Source organism: Apium graveolens, chromosome 3 (assembly GCF_009905375.1).
Source record: "Apium graveolens cultivar Ventura chromosome 3, ASM990537v1, whole genome shotgun sequence".
NCBI lineage: Eukaryota > Viridiplantae > Streptophyta > Magnoliopsida > Apiales > Apiaceae > Apium > Apium graveolens.
The window spans coordinates 83215344-83238557 of NC_133649.1; the positions used below are offsets into that span (position 1 = coordinate 83215344).

General features: G+C 35.9%; 3 protein-coding genes across 4 annotated transcripts; 2 read left to right on the top strand and 1 right to left on the bottom strand.

Annotated features, from left to right (window-relative positions):
• Positions 1-5349: 5349 nt before the first annotated feature.
• LOC141712525 (uncharacterized) lies at positions 5350-11790 on the top strand. Of its 2 annotated transcripts, none has more exons than XM_074515495.1 (9): positions 5350-5485; positions 6988-7162; positions 7246-7295; positions 7420-7489; positions 7572-7677; positions 9820-9886; positions 10456-10531; positions 10628-10923; positions 11340-11790. In XM_074515495.1, the coding sequence occupies exons 2-9, from the start codon at positions 7003-7005 to the stop codon at positions 11421-11423; spliced, it is 909 nt and encodes a 302-aa protein (XP_074371596.1). In that variant the 5' UTR covers positions 5350-5485; positions 6988-7002; the 3' UTR covers positions 11424-11790. The 2 variants fall into 2 exon arrangements, with proteins under 2 accessions (XP_074371596.1, XP_074371597.1); XM_074515496.1 differs by having other exon boundaries at positions 5425-5485; positions 7002-7162.
• A 975-nt stretch (positions 11791-12765) lies between these two features.
• On the top strand, positions 12766-18544 carry LOC141712523 (magnesium-chelatase subunit ChlH, chloroplastic). Its single transcript, XM_074515493.1, has 5 exons — positions 12766-14412; positions 14560-14642; positions 15500-17302; positions 17443-17919; positions 18032-18544. Exons 1-5 carry the CDS (start codon positions 13008-13010, stop codon positions 18407-18409), a joined length of 4146 nt encoding a protein of 1381 aa, XP_074371594.1. The 5' UTR covers positions 12766-13007; the 3' UTR covers positions 18410-18544.
• Positions 18545-18698: 154 nt separating this feature from the next.
• LOC141712524 (putative glycosyltransferase STELLO1) lies at positions 18699-22849 on the bottom strand. The gene is made up of 3 exons (XM_074515494.1): positions 20915-22849; positions 19937-20063; positions 18699-19587 (listed from the first exon to the last, which is right to left on the bottom strand). The coding sequence occupies exons 1-3, from the start codon at positions 22591-22593 to the stop codon at positions 19120-19122; spliced, it is 2274 nt and encodes a 757-aa protein (XP_074371595.1). The 5' UTR covers positions 22594-22849; the 3' UTR covers positions 18699-19119.
• Positions 22850-23214: the final 365 nt, after the last annotated feature.

The window sequence follows — 23214 nt, forward strand, 5'->3', positions numbered from 1 at the left end:
ATGCCAAAATTCTTTCCTTTCCAAATTTATTGGATATTGCAATTCTGTTCATACTTTACATGACAGAGGTTTTCAGGAAACGTATGTATATATATAGGTGTATATATATATCGGGACTTAATGAAGTATATCATAACTTCATTTCCTTCAAAATATTTCAAAGATTGAATCTATACAAGTCTTATCTTGTAGTCTCATCAGTGTGATGAACTTTTGAAACTAATTATAACTTGAACGGTGGTAGTTCAAGTAGTATTTGGAAAAGATATAAGTATATTGGAGTATCTTGTAACTTCATCTTTTAAACTTATATCTAGTAAATGATTATCTTATGCATGACAAAGATTTTCAGAAAAAAATGTTGAGACAAGGTTAGATATATGTGATCAACTTGCAACGATATTTTTATACAGTTATAAACTGGAACTCTGTGTATATTAATCATGGAAGAGGACTTCCAATATTTTGAAAAGTATATATGTATATATATATACTGAATATTTTGCAAATTCATCGCATTAAGATATCAACTTGGTTCATTTCTTTTGACCAAGACTTTCATGAGTACTATGAGAAGGCTCATATATTATTAATTATTATACAAATTATTTTGGTGGGCTTGCTGCTCACCCTTGCTTTCTTCTTTCATCACACAACAACAGATAGAAAAGATGAACAGGACCAAGCTCCCGATTCGCAAGCGATTAGGAAACGTTCCGCAGTTTCCTATAGGCGTTGATGTCGTTGTAGCTGAGGTAGGAACTACCAATAGGCTAGGCTTTCAACTTTTGATGTACCAGACTTATGTATCTTTATCAATTGTAATAATGGCAAAGAAATGTAAATCTATTCAGAAACCTTTTTAAGGTGTATTGACATATAATTTTGGAATAAAACGACTTGTGATTATTTTTGGATATTCATCTCTGAGACTATAACTTGTGGTGTGTGTGTTTATTGTGGGGTCACAGTACAGAGTAGTTGATTGTGTATTAAGATTGGGTGTTATTAAGGGAAATGGAACTCGTGACAACCCGGATCCCCGACCCCGGATTTGGGGGTGTTACATCGTCCCTTAACAATAATACTTGACTAGGGACCTTTAGGAATAATAATACTATTCTCATAATCTCATTTCTAAGTCACGTACTTAGAGATATAGATTTACATATCATATTCCAAGGACAGTTACTAATCTAATATTTTATCACAGAAAATAAAGATATAACAAATTACCAAACAATAATCCATAAAATCATAATTAATAATCCAAATGTTTCACAATATAAACATAATAGTGTTGTCTCTAGGGCACACACACTAACACATCTAATATTAGATCTCTCCACAGATCCTGATTATAGTCACCTTTGTCATTTGCATTTGTCTGAATTTTTCCCTTCCAGTTGTTGTTTTTGTGGGATGTTTGACCTTTACCCTTGAAGTGCATGAGCTTTTTTACTCTTATGTTTGAAAACTTCCTTTCAAGGTAGGCCATTGACTGGTCCATTTTATTCAACTCATCAAGAGTGTAATACTCATCCTCTTTTAACTCCAGAATGACTTGCTTTTGAGGTTCCTTGTTCTTATGCTCAACGGGTTGTATAACTTGAGTCTGAGATTCAGTATCATCTTCGTTTATTTTCTGATCATTAGCTATCAAGGCACTTGACACATCCACAACATGTCATTGACTCAACTTTAATGAGTTTCTCTGCATCATCTCCAACTCATAGGTTTTAAGAATACCATATAAAACCTCCAAAGTTATTCTCTCGAGACATATCCCTTCTCTTATTGTAAAGATCTTTTGTTCTAAATGGTCAGGAAGTTTAACCAAGAATTTAAGGTTGACCTTCTCAGCTTTATAGAACTTGTCATGTAGCTACAAGTCATTTATCAATTTGTTGAACCTTTCAAAAATCTCAGTAATGTCTTCTTTAGGTTTAGCCATGAAACCCTCATATTGTGAAATCAAAATTCTTCTTTGGTTTGACCTCACTTCCTCATTACCTTCACACAGAATCTCTATCTTCTCTCAAAGCTTCTTGGCTGACTCGCAGCTGATAATAATGTTATACATGACATTTTTAAGAGATTTAATCAGAATGAGTTGCAAACTACTGTCAAATAAAACTTTCTACTTTTCTGATTCAGTGTATGTAGATGGATTTTAGGAGTAAATTAACTAGGAATGATCATATAATAGATAGTTGTTGTTATTATGAACTGAGGACCGATGACATATTTTATAAATTAACATGCATAGCTTATAAAGATTACACTAAAATGGACTAACACATCTTCTAAAGTCTATTTGTCTGTTTCCATTTTAAGTGCAACATATCTGCATGTAATCTTCCAGTTTTGTGACCCTCCTTTGTCCATTTCATCTTGGCCCTTGATCTTGCACTCTTCAATCTGCATTTGTAGACTTTCATTTCAGTGATAAAATGGTTTATTGACTGATAATCATGAATCCTTCAATTTGGTTATATTTTGTAAATTTGAGCTGTTATCGAGATCTTCATTACTGTGTAGAGATTTTTTGTGTCGAAATGCAAATGACTTATCGATATCCCCAGTTCTTTACATACAATTTGGCTTGTCGACATCCCCACTTCTCAATATGCAGTTTTGACTTGTCGACATCTCTACTTCTCTACATGCAGTTTTGACTTGTCCACATCTCCACTTCTGTACATGCCTTGGACTTGTCTATAAGTAGAATAACATCTCTAAAAGTAGAATGATTTCTCTACAAGTATAGTGACATCTCTACAAGTAGAGTGACTTCTCAATAGACATCTCTCTACATCTTGATCTGTGACTTGTCGATATGTGACTTGGAACATTTTTCCAAAAACATTATTCAATTCTAAACTTCTACACTTCTCTCTGAGGCATGATCAGTCTTAATTTTCTTTCAGAGTTTATTTCTTAGCTTGAAGGTTGTTCATTGAAAAATCTCTCAGTCTAACCTTCTTAACATTTTTACAGATTCAAGAAATGCAATTACAAAATACAAAATGATTATCATACAACTAAATTTTAGAGTTGTCAAAGTGACTTAATTTTGTTATGTAAAGGCATGTCTTGCACAATAGCATTGTAGTCGCTGGTTTATCTTATGAGTGGAACTAACGAAAGTCTCTCAAGTTATTAGGCAGGGACATGATTCAAACCTGCAGTCTTCAGGTCATGAGTTTGATGAGTTTGACCATTACTTCACCCTGTTTCTTCTCCTTTAACATGTTCTTTGTATAGGTAATAAACTTACTTGAATGTAAGAATTCATATTATAATCAGGTATTGTATTCTAATACAATATATTCACGTGAAAGTATTTCTAGACAAAAAGATAAAATATATTGTTATTGTTGAAGGTAATAAATAGTCATATTTGTTAATGGTGGATTATATGATTGATCTTGTATTCTTCCGCAAAGAGACATAAAGATTAGTAGGGCTGCACACAATTCTGGTCTGAACCTGTAAACCAAGCTGGACCGGGTCTACCGGTCCAAGACCCGGACCAGACCGAATATTGCGGGCCTGGTCCCCGGTCCTTAAAATTGAAAAAATACGAGATTATGTCTGTTCCGGTCCAATACCTAAAAAAAATCTGGTACAGACCTGAATAGACCTAAATTCATGTATATAATTATTTTATCTTAACCTTATTTCTTACACGATCATATATAAGTATTTAAACATTCATTTATACAATATATTTTAATGATATCAATTTAATATGTGATACATTAATGTAATAAAATAGATCGACCCTACATTCTAAATTACTAAATTTTGTACTTCATATGCTAAAACATTGATATTCATACATTTAAAAATTGATATTTATTTTTAAAATAATAAGATAAGTATTTATTTTTAAATATTTACTGCCGTATGAATTAACAAAATTTTTTTATGTATATAAATTTGAAAGAAAATTCAAAATTAATTTATAAAATTAAAAATTATATATAAATATCCGCTCCCGGTGTAATCCAAATTTTTTCGATCGGATGGGTCAAAAACCGGATAGAGCCGATCCGATCAGATCCTCAATCCATAATTTTAAAAGAATTCGGTTTTCAATCCGATCGGTAGAAGTTTCTCTCTAGGGATAGGATGTTGAAATTAGGGCTGTACAAACAAACCGCTCAACTGCATCCAACCGCTGAACCGCTCGCAACCGAACCGCATTTGCGGATAATCGCGGAACTCGGATTGGTTGTGAATTTAAATTTTAAAAACCGCTCATTCGCGGTTTGGATGTGGTTTTAAGTTTTTGAAAATCGCAAAATCGCAACCGCAACCGCAACTCGCAACATATATTTATAATAAAATATATTTCCAAAAATGTAGTTGATATCATAAAAATTAATAAGTATACACATTTATCAACTAATCTTAGGTTAATGTTAAGAATTCGTTCATAAAATTCACAATTATTATAAGATATATAACCAAACAAATGAAAAATATAATCAAAATTTAATTTTTTTTATCCTTTTCTTTTTTCATTTCTCTCGCCTCCAAAATTTTGTATTTTTTTAATATGTTTACTCCACACGGAGCATTAGTTTATATTTTATTTTTGAATGTAATTTATCACGTAACTTAAACTTCAATTTATTAATATTTCGAATTTACTTTTTTGCAAATTATTAATTATTTTAAAATAAGTGGTTGAACCGCAAACCGATCCGTAATAACCGCAAATGACGCGTTTAACGCGGTTGCGGATGACAATTTTTTAAAACCGCTCTTCGCGGTTTGGTTCGACTTTTACCCCAAAACCGATCCGATCCGAACCGCGTACGGATGACAATTTTTTAAAACCGCTCTTCGCGGTTTGGTTCGACTTTTACCTCAAAACCGATCTGATCCGAACCGCATACACCCCTAGTTGAAATTATCCAAGTGGCCACAAAAGTCGGATTATATTAACACTACATTCTTTGTCCAACTCTCTCTCGGGTATACTATTAGTACCCCTGTGAACCAATCATGTTCAAAATAACCATATAAAAGGCATCATCAATCATTAATTATTAAAATATGATGATTTTGACCGATTTTATTCACCTGTACAACAAATAATTACTTGTATAATCCAATACCCCTCCCATTAAAACATTTTACTGCACTTTTGCATTTACATAATTTTTTATTGTTAGCATGTGTTAAGAAGCTTACACAGAATGTTTAGCGGATTAATCATTGTGTTTGTTAAATAATCAATATTCATTGACTCATTCTTATCCTCCTGTCATTCATATTGGGCCCTTAGCCCTATTATTAACTTATCTTAAGGGCCCAATAAACTTAAGTAGAATTGGGCCTAACAAATGGAGCCCAACTCCAGTTACAAGCAGCCCTACTTTACTCAACTATCTGCTTCACCACTTTGGGCGTAAAGTGTTCTTCTTCAAGTCCTTTCATCAAGCTGTTTATCATTCGTCTCAGTTCTCAGGTTTGGATATTTTTTTTATAAATAATTTTAAGAGGGATTTTTTCTTTTTCAGTTTTTACTTATTTTTGCTAAAGATTGTATTGATGTGTTGCATGTTTATATATCTGCAAGATTTTGCATTATGTAGTTTCTGTTTGTACATAATTTTCTTGAGTATTTTGTGTTTTGGGTTTGAAATTAGGTAAAGTTGTTATTTTTTAAGGAATGAGTTTGTATGAAGTGTACAGTCTGTATTTAATAATATTGGCAAATCATAGAAATGTGTTAACATGAGTCTTTCTCCCAGCTTTTGAACTTATACTATCAAGGGCATGCTATTTTTTATTAATTAGTATAACATAATATAATACCCAGTGTGATGGGAAGGTTTAGTTTCGTTAAGGAATAGAGTTGTAAGTATCGGAGTAAAATAAAACAAGATGTTATAATGTATGATGGAAGAGAGGATTAAATGAGATGATGTAAATTTTTAGATGACGAGGTTTGTGAAAGAAAAGATTAGGAATTTGGACTGAGCATTCTACCTTAATTGGCGGGATCTAGCTTCAGTTTAATCGATATGAATGTATTGAAGGAAAGAAAGAAAATTACGAATAATTGTATGCAAAATAGTATGAATTTTATTCCAACCAAATGGAACGTACTATTGTTGTTAATTTTACAGTATGGTTTGGTATTTGGTAGTACAATGTCTATACCATCAGCAACAAGTAGATGTTGTTTGTTGGTGAATCTTAAGAATCTGCAAGTCATATGGTACAGCAGAAGCAAGTTTTTATTTTTCATTTTGAGGTTTATATGCAAAACTGTATTTACTAAATCTTAATCTATAGATAGTTTGATTTATTTGATGCCTTGAAATATTAAGCATTTTTGGAATCATATGTTAGGATGTATATACAGGTTATAAAAGAGTTACAATTGTAACAAGGAAAGGATTCACTAAAAAAAGAAGACCAAAACGGAACTGTACGTATAAAATGAATATAAAGTATACTGACTGTTAGCTTCCTACAGACTATATGTAATGTAATATATATAGTATTATCATCAGGTCCTGAAGGTGTTATAGTATGATACGGTCTAACCTGGAGTCCACTATTTGTCTGAATTCAATTCTTTTTTACCTATGAAATGATTCAGGCACGAAAAGTTAAACTATGGCCACCTTCACATTGTCCAACTTATCTTACGCTTACGACAGGGGCTTAGCACCATGCCCTGCATTCCATAATATGATAGATCTAAAATCCAAGACAATATAGTGACATCAAAATAAGGAATTTTTAATGTTTGTTATATTAGACTTGTTGAATATTATTATGGCACTACCATTACATTTCTATAGTCTGTTGAATATATTTTTGCAAAATAGAACGTTCTTTAAATCTGTTTTATTTACAGTGTGCTTTTAGATTTGAATGTGTGATTATTAATTCCTATAATTTTTATCTGTCATTCACTTTTTAGTGCTTTTTGTTAACTGACTGATGTTTTGGCAGTACAAATTTAACAGAATGAGTGCTGTCAATGTTGCTGGTGATATGTCTTCTGAGATGGAAATAGATGCTTTTCGACGTCTATTCCCTTTGCGCTTTTTTGAGCGCCATCTGCTCGAATCTATCAGACCTGATGCCAGGCCTCTCGGAAAAGCTAGAGACACAACCTTAGCCCTAGGTTAGTTATGCACCATCTGCTCGAATCTACTGGACTTTGATGAATATCTGAATCGTGATTAAGATATTGTACATTTCATATAGGAGCTGTGGCATCTGCGGATGGATCAGCGCTAGCAAAACTCGGCTGCACTGTAAGTGCTTTTTACTCTCAGTATTGTCATTAGGTTTTTACCGAGTCAACATAAGTTGTTTCTTTCGTCCCATAATACCTCTTTTTGGTAACAACCTTTCTCAGTTGTCTGTGTCCTTTTGTAGACCATGTTGGCTGCAGTTAAAATGGAAGTCATGACACCTACAACTGAATCACCAGATGAGGGCTTCATAGGTTTTTATTCTGACCACATCTCGTTCTTAGTTGTTTTCCCCAATAACTGTATGATATTTAACTTAATGATGTCCTTTCTCAGCTATTGATTTTCACATGCCCCCTATCTGTTCTCCAATGGTTAGACCTGGAAGGCCCGCTGAGGCAGCACCTGTTTTGTCTAAGCAATTATCAGAAACCATCTTAAGGTAGGTTCTTGCATTTTCTAGTATTAAGGTATATTGCTCTATTTTTGACACTGATATGCTCTGATCTGTCATGTATAGGGTAGGGGATTCTCCTAATAAATTTTCATCTTGCTGTGTTGTTTTTATTTGATCTTGGTCTCCTACATGTCAAGTATTCAATTAGGTATCTTTGAGTATATGATTACTAATACATGCACTTTGTGTGTGTGTTTGTTTTATTTATTTAATATATATCTTTCTTAACTGAATTTTGCATCTACCCCTTGAGTATGTAAATAAGAATTTATAATATTTCAGCTAATTAATTTTAATCAATGGATTTTTTTTTTTGTTTTCCCTATTAATCAACACCGACAAAATTAGCTAGAAAAATGCCAACAATCAGTAACATAGATTCCTACTCCCTTATTGTTCCCAAAGAGATAGCTGCCTAAATTTATAAACATGTAAGGAAGTTTCTGATTGCTCTGTATAGTTTTGGTTGAATCAATTTAATGTGTCGGTCCCAATTTCTCTCTCCCGAGTCCTGACTAAATTGGGACCGGAATCCTCAAGAGTTTTGGCTATATATTTTTGTAGTGCTTCCTTCCGCTAACATGTCACTCTTTCTATATCACTGTTGGCAGTATGTGTCATTGGTCAAAGACGTATTGCACTGGTGTCTCTAATATCTTTAGAATTTCAGTATTTCCCAGCTGTAATTCATAAGTATGGCTATCAGTATCCATTCCCCTATCCAGTGATGGACCCAGATAAATATATAGCCTCCCGACCTCCCGTCCCTCCTATATTAGTGCTGGCAATACAAGTCATTGGTTATAGATGTATTCCAGTGGTTTTAAGTGCCTGTAAAATATTTAGAAATCTAGTATTTCCCAGCTGTAATTCGTGATTATTGGCTGTCAGTTCCCCCCAAGAAACTTCCTAATACAATCTCTTTCCATTACCATATTACTAAATGCTCTTTAGATGTGGTTCAGCACACTTTTCAGTCTCTAAAATGAACTGTCGCCTAAATGTAAAGACCAGATATAGTAAGAATCATATAAGCATGTTCTTAAAAAACAGTTCAGAAAATGTTTTACGGGTTACTACATTAGTACATTCCAGTAAAAGCATTCGTAGAATTCAACGTCTGGACTGCATATAATTAACTTCAATGTGTACATTTGGATTTTTAAGAGAAAAAAAGCTGTTTAAATTGTCATATAACCAAATCTGCAAATGGAATTAGGTAGAAATTATGCATACATTTAGTAAATTGCATACATATCATAACATAGTGAAATAGAATAAGGGAGGAGAACAATGCGTCCAATGTCTACATTAGGATTTTATAGAAAGAAAGCTGTTTATGAAAAATGAAACCAGGTACACATTCATATACAGTAAAGTGCATAGTGCATGCACATTATTATATAGTGGAAATTGAACAAGGAAGATGAATGATGTATAGATTCACTCACTTTTGATATCGAGACGGTGAGACGGCGCCGTGAGCCCTAGATATTGGTTTCTAACTGAAAGACTGTATTTGTAGGAAAATTTGTTTTAAATTATCGATTCACAAAAATATAGTAAAAAAATTATTAATTCAAATATTTAATATCTTATTTTTTTATAATTTTCAAATAAGGTAGTCTTTCTCTTGCTTGTACCAAGTCACCCCCAGCGGCCTTTTCTAATCCAGCACCTTTTTTTATATAATTTACAATTCACCAATAAAATATCGATTTCCACGGCCTTACAAGGAGAGATCTTCAAGCACTATGAAACTTGAAAACGATTCCAGCTGATATGGGAGATACTCTTGCACGTCGTTGTTTTACAAGTTGTGTGGGTACTATGTGGCTTTATCAGTTGTATCAGTCACGGTGTTGTTTTATCAGTTGTATCGGTCTCAATCTGTGGGTTCGTCAGTGATACTATTTTAGTCTGGTTTCTATTAGTTAATGAATACGTAACTACCAGTAAATGTTCTAGTTGTAACTTGAACAAACACACTTGAACACTTATATGGAAATTATCTTTTTACTAGCAGTTTTATATTTCAAAATCCCCCCCCCCCTTTATTTTTGAAGCTCTTTATCTTGATATCTTGATTTAATGCTACTGACTGGAATTTTTTTATGGTTCTTGTAGTTCTGGCATGATTAATTTGAAGGATTTGTGCCTGGTCAGTGGGAAAGCTGCTTGGATGGCCTACCTGGTAATAGTCTTTTATATACTATCTTATTTTTCTGCTGGTATCACTCATATCAGTATCTCAAACTTAACCTGACCCACTAAATGATGAAACCTGATGCCATAATGACAGTAAATTTGTGATACTCTATTGAAGGGGAGGAACTGTTATTAAATTTGTCATGTATGTTTATATTTTGGTGTTTGGAAATTGGATACTTAGAGAGGACTAGTTGGGCAAAAGTTAACTGGGAAGGTGGTGAAAGAAGTCAAAGTGTTTAGATGTTGAAGCAATTATTCCCAGATGATATATGGTGTAAAAAGTATAAACAAATAGCAGCAATCAGGATAAGTTTGATTTTGGAATATTAATCAGCGGACTGATGTACCACCTTACTTTTACCTTATGTCTATTCAGTTGGTCCAGTCCTCCTATTTACTGTAATCGTCAATACTGTTATTGAGACTGTATATATACATATTTTCTGTATCAGTATCTAGTCCAGAATTCTAATGTCACAGAAAAACAAATAAAATGTTACAATATAAGATGATGTAGAACTTTATATGACAAATGTGCATTGATGCTTGCAGGACATATATTGTCTGGATGCTGATGGTGCTCTATTCGATACTGCATTACTTTCTGCAGTTGCTGCTTTTTCTCATCGTATGTTTACAAATTTGTGCTATATGCCAAGTTTTAAGAATTCCTCTTAACATGTCTACAGGTTTGCAATCTGACTTGATGATATCTATCTTGCAGTGAAAATTCCTGTAGTTACGTTAAATGATGATGGAAGGGTTGTTGTTTCTGAGGAAACAGAGGGCCAAAAGTTGGATAAAGAGCCTGTTAATAAGGATAAAAGAAAGCTTAAACTGAGCAGTATTCCATTTTCTTTGACTTGTATACTTCACAAGAACTATATCCTGGCAGATCCCACAGCGGAGGAAGAGTCAGTTATGGATACTCTTTTGACTGTTGTATTGGATTCATCTTGTCAGCTTGTGTCTCTCTACAAGCCAGGTGGAACATTTCTTGCCTACAACGCAGCTGTTCAGGTCAGTATGCTTAGATTTTTTACTTTCAACAAAAGGGTACCTGTACCCGAAACCGACACAACAAACTCCAGTTTACGCACATGATTTATTACTAGAGGTAGTAGAGGAAGTATTAATTCTATGAAGGTTTATGGGATTTCCCTGTTTGGCATATTACATTTTGAAGTGCCATTTCATTTTTTAACGTGTAAAAAGACTTGGACTAGTGTAATTCTGCAGTTGCTTGAGTGCGATTTAGTTTATGCATTTTGCTTCTTATTAATTTTTTAAATGCTTTACTTTGGTTGTTAACACATCAGAAATGGATCTTAGTAACGTAAAAGATACAATTTTTCAAAGCATTCCTTTATATTACATATATCAAGTTACATATGGCATAGTCGAAGATGCTAAGAGAGACTCATATTTTGCTGCAGGATTGCATTGCATTAACAAGACAAAGAGTGAAAGAACTCCAGATGATCTTGAGTGAAGCAATTTCTGATATGGAGCTGGACTAAATCAAATAAGACGCTCATCAGTGGAGACCTCAGTTTTTAGTATAATGTCCCTAGCATCCACCATAATCTATAATGGACTGGTGTTGTAGAAGTATCAGGCAAATTAGCAAGGTTCAGTTTTGTTTGCAGAGTCCTGAGCAGATTTTTTTGGATTGAGGACTAATGTAATTATAGCAGAGAAATATCTCAATATCGCTCCCTTGGGCTTGTCATGCTCTGCTAGCGCTGACGCATTAAAAAAATCTTAAACCTGTTCTGGGCATTGAGCTGAATGTGGATTGCAGTTGCAAATTTGAGTCGCATGTTAAGCATTTAGAGCTCCATTTGTTCAAATTATATTTGTTGAGAAGCAAGGGATTACAATTTACTTGTTTTACTTGGACAACGTCTAGGATTTTTTGACATATGGTAGACTGGGTACATCCTTAACCCTTCCTCCCTTCTTCCTCTTACATAAACTACAAATGTTATTGTGAATTCTATCCTTTCAATTATGAAACTGTTTAAGAGACGAACGTTTATTAAAAAGTCTAAATCAAATCATTAGTTTGTGTGAACGAGGAAAAATGTCAGTCATCTCTCTCTTTTTGTTAATGTATGTGAATTAGTGAAGTAGCGCTCATATGTTATGTTTGGTTGAGATGAATGAATTTGGAGTCTTGGAGGGAATAGAATGAAATCTTAAGAATAATATGACTAAATGTTGAATTTTTTCATTCCTTCCTCTATTATCCAACAACCAATTTAAGACTGAACCTTCCATTTTCACCGCAACATTAATTTGGAAAAACATCAACTTTCAAACAATTAATAATCTTGAGACGTAATGGATTTTTGTCTGCTACAAACTCTTGAGAACTTTCACATCGCTTGGCCTGAAACTGTGATACATGGACCCATAAAACAACACAAAAATATTATCACTTCCTTTTCACTCAGGAACACTCACTTGTGTACAAAATCTTCACACACTTGCAGAAGAAACAGAATAGGGTGATGCAGTAACTTTTGCAGCAATGACATGTACTTATATGCCTGGTTGTGAATCAACATCACACTCTAATTGGTGACATGTCCATTCTGTAATAAATTTCTGCACTCTCTCTCTCTCTCTCTCCTCATCCACTCTACACTCTCACTCCTCCAATCCTTCATTCTCGCTCTTCTTCACAATCTAATCACCCAATAGGAACTCTGCAAACTTCATCACCATGCCCCAAAAGGATAGATTATTACACCCACTCTCTCTCCTCTCTCTATAATCTTCAAACTGAAACACAACCTCAAACACCTTACTTTATGTTTTTTGTGGCCACGTGCCTCTCACACACACCACTAACCAAAAATTAACAACCTCTCTGCATTCACTTATAAACTCAGACCCTTCTGCTTCTCTAAAAAAAACAGAGTTGGAGAAGAAGAGCAAGAGCCATTACTGGCCTTTCACTTCACACAAGCTCAAAACACATTAAGAGGTACACAAGTTCATTTTATATCTCTCTCTATCTTTACTGCTGTGTTTGTATATATATTTCTGTAATCAAGAAACAGGGGAAGTGTTCTTGAATTACAGAGTTTTTAATCATGGCTTCTTTAGTTTCCTCCCCATTTACATTGCCTACAACTAAAGTAGACCAATTATCTTCAATTTCTCAAAAACATTACTTTCTTCATTCTTTTCTACCCAAGAAAACTAATCCATCCAACTCGAAAACACCCATGAGAGTGAAATGTGCTGTTGTTGGCAATGGCCTTTTCACTCAAACCTCGCCTGAAGTGCGTCGAGTTGTGCCCGAGAATCTTCAAGGCCTTCCTACTGTAAGAATTGTATATGTAGTATTAGAAGCTCAGTACCAATCTTCGCTTACTGAGGCTGTTCAAATTTTGAACAAAAGTGAGAAAAATGCCTCGTATGAAGTTGTTGGATACTTGGTTGAAGAGCTTAGAGATGAAGAAACTTACAAGACTTTCTGTAAAGATGTTGAAGAAGCCAATATCTTTATTGGATCATTGATTTTTGTCGAAGAGCTTGCTCTTAAAGTTAAGGCAGCTGTCGAGAAGGAACGGGACAGGCTTGATGCAGTTTTGGTGTTTCCATCAATGCCTGAGGTGATGAGGCTTAACAAGTTGGGAACATTTAGCATGTCTCAACTTGGGCAATCAAAGAGTCCATTTTTTCAGTTGCTCAAGGGGAAGAAGTCATCTGCTGGCTTTGCTGACAGCATGTTGAAGCTTGTGAGAACTTTGCCTAAAGTTTTGAAGTACTTGCCAAGTGATAAAGCTCAAGACGCGAGGCTTTACATACTTAGTTTGCAGTTTTGGCTTGGCGGTTCACCTGATAATTTGGTCAATTTTGTGAAAATGATTTCTGGTTCATATGTTCCTGCTCTGAAAGGGCTGAAGATTGAGTATTCGGATCCTGTTTTGTTCTTGGATAATGGAATCTGGCATCCTTTGGCCCCATGTATGTATGATGATGTGAAGGAATATTTGAATTGGTATGGGACGAGGAGGGATGCAAATGAGAAGCTCAAGAGTCCAAATGCACCGGTAGTTGGTTTGATTTTGCAAAGGAGTCATATAGTTACCGGTGATGACAGTCACTATGTGGCTGTGATCATGGAATTGGAAGCAAGAGGGGCTAAGGTAATTCCAATTTTTGCTGGTGGTCTGGACTTCTCAGGGCCAGTTGATAAATATCTTGTCGATCCTATCAGCAAGAAGCCTTTTGTGCACTCGGTGGTTTCATTGACTGGTTTTGCTCTTGTTGGGGGACCAGCAAGACAGGATCATCCAAAAGCTATCGAAGCATTGATGAAGCTTGACGTACCATACATTGTCGCATTGCCTTTGGTATTCCAAACGACAGAGGAGTGGTTGAATAGCACATTAGGCCTGCACCCAATTCAGGTTGCTTTGCAGGTTGCTCTACCAGAGCTCGATGGAGGCATGGAGCCCATTGTCTTCTCCGGTCGGGATCCAAGAACAGGCAAGTGGAGAATTTTTCTTCCACTCTATTTTCTTTCTCAAATATATACATAGAATTTAGTTAGTAGTTGCAGATTCTACCGATCTATGTTGCATTTAATTTCAATTTGGTGCTCATATTTATATGGTGAACTCAATCTTACTGCAGGCAAATCACATGCTCTTCACAAGAGAGTGGAGCAGCTTTGCACTAGGGCTATCAACTGGGGTGAACTGAGAAGGAAAACAAAGGTATGTAACCTTTGAGTTACTTCTTGTTTCATTATACATGTTTCCCCCAGGTACATTCTAGTCTATTATTCGGGTAGGTGTTCAATGTATAGTGCCCTGATTGTTGTTCGAGTTAGTCATACTCTAGACTCTCAAGGCTTTAATCATTCATTCAGGTGCTTTTGATATTCATATAATTTGAAATGATGGACAAGAAAATTAATTTCATTTGTGTTTTTGGCATCAGTAGCTTCCCAAGGCAGGATATGTAGTAATAGTAACTATAAATAAACAATTTTCTGTGAATAAATGTCCAAATTCGAGGTGTTTACGGTCATACTCATCAATCAAATATTATACATAATATTTTGACCTGTGATTTCTGCGAAACTTGTTGACTTTTAGATACTATCCTTATACATCCTCTACTCTTTAAAATCTATTCATGTGAAACTTCCAATCTTTTTGAAAGTATTTATTGGACTAACTGTCTGTGGAAATAGGTAAGCACATAATATAATTTTTTGTATTAATAACTATGATTACTTCTGTTGCTCAAAGATATTGGTTCTACATCTTCATTGATCTTGCAAAATGTAAAACATCTCTACTTTTTTGTCAACATTATGAACTAAGGTAAGAAGTGTAATATACAAATATCCATATAAGCGCATATACTTGGATAAAGAGGTTTAATGTCCTTCATAAATTTTCTTGTTTCAATGTACAAGAGGAGTCTCACTTTTATGATTTGGTATCATTTCCAAGTTCAATGGAGGCCAAATATCTTTTATAACTGTATCATCTTTAAATTATGCTGAATAAACTGAAGTGAAGATTTCAAAGTTGGCTAAGCCCTTAATCATATGTATATGCAGGCTGACAAGAAGGTAGCCATCACTGTATTCAGTTTTCCTCCAGACAAGGGAAATGTTGGAACTGCTGCTTACCTAAATGTGTTTGCCTCCATATTTTCTGTTCTCAAAGACCTTGAAGGAGACGGATACAATCTTGAAGGACTTCCTGAGAGTGCCGAAGCATTAATTGAAGATATACTTCATGACAAAGAGGCTCAGTTTAGCAGCCCAAATCTCAATGTAGCTTACAAAATGGGTGTCAGAGAGTACTACAAACTAACTAGCTATGCCACTGCATTGGAAGAGAACTGGGGAAAGGCTCCTGGGAGTTTGAATTCTGATGGGGAGAACCTGTTGGTGTACGGTAAACAATATGGAAATGTTTTCATTGGTGTTCAGCCTACATTTGGTTACGAGGGTGATCCTATGCGGCTACTTTTCTCAAAATCAGCCAGCCCCCATCATGGTTTTGCTGCATATTACTCATTTGTTGAGAAGATATTTAAAGCTGATGCAGTGCTTCATTTTGGCACTCACGGTTCTCTTGAATTCATGCCTGGTAAACAGGTTGGTATGAGTGATGCTTGTTATCCAGACAGTCTTATAGGCAATATTCCCAATGTTTACTATTACGCAGCTAATAACCCTTCTGAAGCCACTATAGCCAAACGAAGGAGCTACGCAAATACTATAAGTTACCTGACTCCTCCAGCAGAAAATGCCGGGCTCTACAAAGGACTGAAGCAGCTGGGTGAGCTGATAGCTTCTTACCAGTCTCTCAAAGACACCGGTCGCGGTCAGCAAATTGTGAGTTCTATAATCAGCACAGCCAGGCAATGCAATCTTGACAAAGATGTGGATCTTCCAGATGAAGGAACTGAAATCTCTGCCAAGGAACGTGATCTTGTGGTCGGAAAAGTGTACTCCAAAATCATGGAGATAGAATCGCGACTTTTGCCTTGTGGACTCCACATCATTGGTGAGCCTCCAACAGCGATGGAGGCGGTTGCCACTCTTGTCAACATTGCAGCACTGGACAGGCAAGAAGAAGGCATTACGGCTCTCCCATCAATCTTGGCTCAGACTGTAGGAAGAGAGATTGAAGATGTATATAGAGGGAGTGACAAAGGAATTTTGAAGGATGTTGAGTTGCTTCGGCAAATAACTGAGGCGTCACGGGGAGCCATATATGCATTTGTTGAGAAAACGACTAATGAGAAGGGCCAAGTGGTCAAAGTGTCTAGTAAACTAACCTCTATCCTCGGTTTTGGTATAAATGAACCTTGGATTCAGTACCTTTCAGACACAAAATTTTACAGGGCTGACAGGGAACAACTGAGAGTTCTATTTGGGTACTTGGGTACGTGTCTAAAGTTAATTGTAGCTGATAATGAGTTGGGAAGTTTGAAACAAGCGTTGGAAGGAAAGTATGTGGAACCAGGTCCCGGTGGCGATCCAATCAGGAACCCCAAAGTTTTACCAACTGGGAAAAATATTCATGCACTTGACCCACAGTCAATTCCTACTGAAGCTGCATTACAAAGTGCTAAGATTGTAGTGGATAGGTTGCTCGAGAGGCAGAAGGCTGACAATGGAGGAAAGTATCCCGAGACTGTTGCACTTGTTTTGTGGGGAACAGATAATATCAAAACTTATGGTGAGTCTTTGGCTCAGGTTATGTGGATGATTGGAGTCAGGCCCGTCGCTGATTCTATTGGCCGGGTAAATCGGGTGGAGCCTGTAAGTCTTGAAGAGCTTGGAAGACCAAGAGTTGATGTTGTGGTGAATTGCTCTGGAGTGTTCAGAGATCTCTTTATCAATCAGGTACTTATCCTTCTTTCTTGTGGTTCTGATTTGTGTAAAAAAAACTTTAGCTTGATTGATAGTCTTAAATAAATGTTCAAAACTAGTCATTTTTTATCTATCATTTATCTGAAGTTCAAATTTTCCGAATTTGTTGACAGATGAATCTCTTGGACCGGGGTGTGAAGATGGTAGCTGAACTAGATGAGCCCGAAGAACAGAACTTTGTCAGGAAACACGCGTTAGAGCAAGCAAAAACTCTTGGCGTTGAGGTTAGAGAAGCTGCAACCCGAATATTCTCCAACGCCTCAGGCTCATACTCCTCCAATGTAAACCTTGCTGTTGAAAATTCTTCATGGAATGATGAGAAGCAGCTTCAAGATATGTACTTGAGCCGAAAGTCCTTTGCATTTGACTGTGACGCTCCTGGAACGGGTATGATGGAGAAGAGGCAAGTATTTGAGATGGCTCTAAGCACGGCCGAGGCCACATTCCAAAACCTCGATTCGTCAGAAATCTCACTGACTGATGTCAGTCACTACTTCGACTCTGACCCTACCAATCTGGTACAGAACCTAAGGAAGGATGGAAAGAAGCCAAATGCATACATTGCAGACACCACCACGGCTAATGCACAGGTAGACTTCTATTATCTAGTTTTGTGTATGTGCTATACATAGTATAGATTTTATTAGCCAATCCTATGTATCCGAATAGAAACTAAATATTGTATTCACTATTTTTTTTTAGGTTCGTACACTCTCTGAGACTGTCCGACTTGATGCGCGGACAAAGTTGTTGAACCCCAAATGGTACGAAGGAATGCTGTCCAGCGGATACGAGGGTGTTCGTGAAATTGAGAAGAGGCTAACAAACACGGTGGGCTGGAGTGCTACTTCAGGACAAGTTGACAACTGGGTATATGAAGAAGCAAACACAACATTCATCAAAGACGAAGAGATGTTGAAGAGGTTGATGAACACAAATCCAAACTCCTTCAGGAAGCTGCTACAGACTTTCCTGGAAGCCAACGGACGGGGATACTGGGAAACTTCAGAAGAAAACATCGAGCAATTAAAGCAGTTGTACTCCGAGGTTGAAGATAAGATTGAAGGAATTGATCGGTAAATATTGTAACTTATAAATAATTTCTTGAATGCCAAATAACATTCTTAGTTTACCTGAACCATTTCTCCCTTGTGCGTGGAGAATGGGTTAATGTAACTTCCGAGAACAGTTCGAATGTGAAATTGTTTTTTTCCACTCCCCCAACTGTAATTTACATCATTTTGGGGTTTTGTTTTCATTGTTTGTAATTCAGGTTACAATTGAAAAATATAAATGCATTTAGTTACTTGATAGTTCCACAACTGCTGCTTAATTGACTGGATCCATCAAATTTATTTACGAAAAAAACTAAAAAAAGAGAATCAATTTCATAAATGTAGAATGAGTTACAGTGGATACATCAAATTTGTTCGAGAAAGAAACTAGTTACATGATAGTTCTACAGCTGCTTCTTGGTTGCGGAACTGTGAATTACATCAATTCTGCTCAAGAAAAAAAACACTATAGAATGAATATCACAATTCCTTGAATGTACGAATCATGTACAACTTATACTGTCAGCAAGATACCAACCTACATATTCTTTACGCCCCCCTCAACCCCGCGGGAGTTGATCTCCAAAAACTGTAGACAACATAGGACGTCTCTACAAAATAATAATTCCTTTTCAAGGAATTGTACAAAAAGCTGCAAGCTCTGATTTACGAGTTACATATTGATGCACGCAAGTTTGCAGTAAGTGTTGACTTTCTATCATCGGCATTCAGAGTTTAGACCAACTCCATTAAAAGAGGATCCCCTGCTGCCATTATTCTTATAAGCTTTATGAAGTCTTGCTCACTCGAGACATTCCACGGATGAACTGCAGGTACTTCCGGGGAATAAAATGTTGAAGAATTAGAAGGCTGTTTCCGCTTGTAAACCATTGAATGGAAGATGGAGTCAAAGTTATCAGATAAATCCATTGCTAAAAAGATCATTGGTATGACAATCTTTTGATGCATATCTAGATGGCCAATAAGATTCACAAGATCAATGTAGTCAGCTACAGATCTACGAGGTACATAAAATACCTCAGAACTACATATTGTAAGAGTCAAATCACTCTTCATTGATTCCTTGTAACTGACTTGGAAGTGAACTGGCATAGCAGCAACAACTTCCTTCACCATTTCTGCTTGTTGCACAAACCAATCTGATTTCCCAGAAAGTGGAACAGAACTCCAGGACTTGGACACCTGATCAGAGGTTACAGACAGATCTTAGATCTTAGTGGTTTTTAAGAACAAAACTCAGGCATGTCAAAAAAGTGAGATGTTTGGAAAACGTGAAAGGAAAAGCTCTAAATTTATTAGCAAAACCTGTGTTATTTTTTTTGTTGTGATTAAGCTTAGAGCTTGTGATTTCTTACTCAGTGCAGTTCCTAAGATTGAGAAACTAATTTCTATTAAAGCAGTGGTAAAGAAAAAAATAATGGAAGGCACCGGGTTAATTGACATAGTGTGCAAATGTAATTAATGTTCAAGTGTCAAAACATGACTATCATGAGTTAAAAAAATAGGCAGGGCGGCCTCACGGTTTAATTACCTTGTTTGTAATCCAGAGCTTAGTCTTGTCTGCTTGTATTAGGTTCCAGTAATTAAGAATAGTATCATCTTGGAGGAACAGGAACCCTTCAGCACTCGTAAATCTATTAAATACATTCGGGAGATGCCTGCAGACAAAATTGATACACTGTCAGACAACTGATAGGATAACATGTTTATGATCTATTATAGGCACAAAAGCTATGGAATAATGAGTGAATACAGTTGTCATGTTACTCTGCAACTAATGATTTCTAGTCACATCATTCATCCAACAATTAGACCCATATCTTACATATAGACTGTATTAGCATCATAGCAATCAAAGCTTCAATTTAAAATTATAATTTCAACAAGAGACCTCTTGATTTGACACTGATCCTAACCAAACTGCTACATGTGAACATAAAAGGACCTATAGAAAATTATTTAAAAGCTGATCTTTTTTACTAATATACAAAACAAAGGTAACAAATATTATAAGCTTTCAGAACCAGAAAAAAAAATGTTAAATAAAATATAAGACATGATCCAACGGATTCGCATATCTCATTTATTTATATATTTTAATATTACAAGCTTTAACAGACCCCGCAAACTACTGATACGTGATAACACAGCAGCAGTTATCACTATGCATTTCTCTTCATTGTTGAACATGCTTGATTGCGAAAATCAGCTTCCAAAGAAATATCACATCATATAAAACAATTCCTAATATTTACAGGTACATTGCATTTCCAGTTTGGTAAAATTTTAAAATTCTTTTGTTAGAGATTCCATGATCTGAATCTAGACATCTATGATTCATGTCTAAATCACTTCTTAAGAGTTTCAGTAGTGTCATGACTCGTGAACTCTTAATGACCAACATGCACAACAACTACCAAAAAGAAGAAGAAAAATTGGCCAACTTCTGCAAACACAGAAAGTTGCATGTATTTCTGATACTGCTGCTAAAGGGGAAATTTAATCTTACTTGTAAACATGGTCAGGCTTGGCTTCTTCAACAGCAAGATCTATATTTTTCTGATCTGACAAAATAACAACTGCCTTAAAAATCCTTCCATAAAGCAATCGCCATTCTAAAGCAGTACGTTCAACAGGACCAGTACAGAACATTATAAGCACTACATTCCCAAAGTTCTTCCTCCACCTAATTAAATTCCCAATTTCATAATTCACTGTTCCAGTTTCATCAACTCCAAGATGAACAGACGGTAACTTTTGAGGAATAAAGTCCTTCCTATCTCCATGACCAATATTTGCCCTAGGCCTATCTAATTCAAGTGACATCAGCCTTGGCTGCTTGTACCCAACTGCAATCAAGTCTTGAAGCCAAGCAGCAGTAAACTTCACATCTTTCTCAGACCAGAAACCTTCCTCAGCCATTGCGTAACTCAACTCCAAAACTTTCTCAAATAATTTATGCTTACTCGATCTCCAAGAGATCAAAAACTTGATTAAACGACCAACATTTACATGAAGATCTTTCTCCTCAGAAAACGGGTAAGCTTCAACTCTATCATACCTATGTACAGTGGGAGGATATACAACAAGATAGCCACCAATTTCCCACAAAAGCCTCTGCCCCCAATAACCCCTCAATACATCAGAAGCCATTGAACTCACTGAAACAGGAAGCATCAGACCCCAAAATGCTGATGAATGGTACATAGTATTAAAGGAATTAACCGGCACCATAACACCTTGTGGCAATGCCACTTTCGGAGAACGATCATCAAACCTAATATCAAATCCATCCAAACCCGGCTTCCTAGTAAAATAGAAAACCGAATCAATATCAGGAAGACCATTCGATATCCCCTGCTGAATAAACTGCTTCCCACCAAACACTTGATTATAATATAGTTCATGACCAATATCCCCTACATTCTCCAATGGCAATCCCCTAGGCCAAACCGACCGCTGTCCAAAATGAATATAAGGATTCACAACAGTCCTATTAACATTCTCACAACTATACTGCAATATGACCTCTTGCCTAGCATTTTCACCAACTAAATCCACATCAAAATGCCTACCAAGATCATCACTAATCACCTCACCGCGATCATCAGCATCAAAAATCCTTTTAGCACCGTGCTGAATCGCAAACAAATACCCAACAGACTTTCTAACATAAGAACCATAAGGCAAATAATCAACAACCCTAAACCCTAATTTAACTTGTTCTTGAAGAGATAAAAAGATAGTACCTTTCAAGTTCCAATCATCAGGAGTCCTGGAATTCCCAATTGCCAGCACTTGCCACCCCTTAATCTTCGAAACTTTACGAAGCGAATCAGTAGGGTAATTCGAAACAGAAACCACAATCCAATTCTCAGATTGAAAATTAGCAAAAGGGGTTGTTTTATCTTGAACTAACTCCACTTTAGCCCAATCAACATGAGGAAAATGCAAAGATTTTTGAATGGGTTTAGACTGAGACTGGAAGCAAAGAAGAGCAGCAGAGTCACCAGCATTACGAAGAAAGAAAAGGGCAGCAAGAGTGAGGATCAAGAGAGCAATAGTGAAGATTTTGTAAAGATTATCAGAGACCCATGTGGAGAAATCAAGTGATTTTGATACAGAGAAACGATTTGCTTTACGGGTTGGTGATTTTGATCCAGGGTCAAGACGATCTTGGACCAACATTGAATCCAGTGACACTGGTGGAATCAGAAATAAATGAGGAATTAAGGACTTGAAATTCTTGTTTTTGTGAATTTGATTGTTGTTTCACAAATATGGAGTGAATTTAAGAGCGTATATATAGATTTGTATGTATGGTGAAAATGAGGGGAGGGGGTGAAATAAAGTGAAGTTGCCGACAAAGGATGGGTATGACTACTTGTTTGTGTTTGCTTTGCTTCAATTTCAATGTAACTCTCTGCTTGCCTGCCTCTCCTCTTCCCTCTTGGTCTATTTTAGTTGGTGTGCGTTGGGGGAGGGACCCATTACCTTTTTGCCATTTGCTTACCCTTTTCATTTACTCCCTTCCTCGCAGGCAGGTTTCTCAACCGAAAATTCGTTTCGATGCGATTCGAATCGAGATCATTTTAGTTAATATAAATCGACCTTTTAAAAATTTAATCCGGAATATGATCTGATAAGAAAAATTTGATTATAAATAGAACAGATATGAATTTAGATTGATTCGATCTGTTAATAATCCGATCTAATTTATATATTTATTTTTTACTATTCCTAATTTAGAATTTTTATTCTTAGTCAAGGCACATTATCTAAAATTCATTTTATCCCGTCTCTAGAATT

Coding starts and splice junctions, on each gene's coding strand:
- LOC141712525 (XM_074515495.1), top strand. CDS start 7,003: ATGAGTGCTGTCAATGTTGCTGGTGATATGTCTTCTGAGATGGAAATA. Junction 7,163..7,245: donor AGACACAACCTTAGCCCTAG/GTTAGTTATGCA, acceptor CATTTCATATAG/GAGCTGTGGCATCTGCGGAT. Junction 7,490..7,571: donor ACCAGATGAGGGCTTCATAG/GTTTTTATTCTG, acceptor GTCCTTTCTCAG/CTATTGATTTTCACATGCCC.
- LOC141712523 (XM_074515493.1), top strand. CDS start 13,008: ATGGCTTCTTTAGTTTCCTCCCCATTTACATTGCCTACAACTAAAGTA. Junction 17,303..17,442: donor GAGATCTCTTTATCAATCAG/GTACTTATCCTT, acceptor ATTTGTTGACAG/ATGAATCTCTTGGACCGGGG. Junction 17,920..18,031: donor CCACCACGGCTAATGCACAG/GTAGACTTCTAT, acceptor ATTTTTTTTTAG/GTTCGTACACTCTCTGAGAC.
- LOC141712524 (XM_074515494.1), bottom strand. CDS start 22,593: ATGTTGGTCCAAGATCGTCTTGACCCTGGATCAAAATCACCAACCCGT. Junction 20,064..20,914: donor AAGCCTGACCATGTTTACAA/GTAAGATTAAAT, acceptor TTTTGTCTGCAG/GCATCTCCCGAATGTATTTA. Junction 19,588..19,936: donor AGCTCTGGATTACAAACAAG/GTAATTAAACCG, acceptor ACCTCTGATCAG/GTGTCCAAGTCCTGGAGTTC.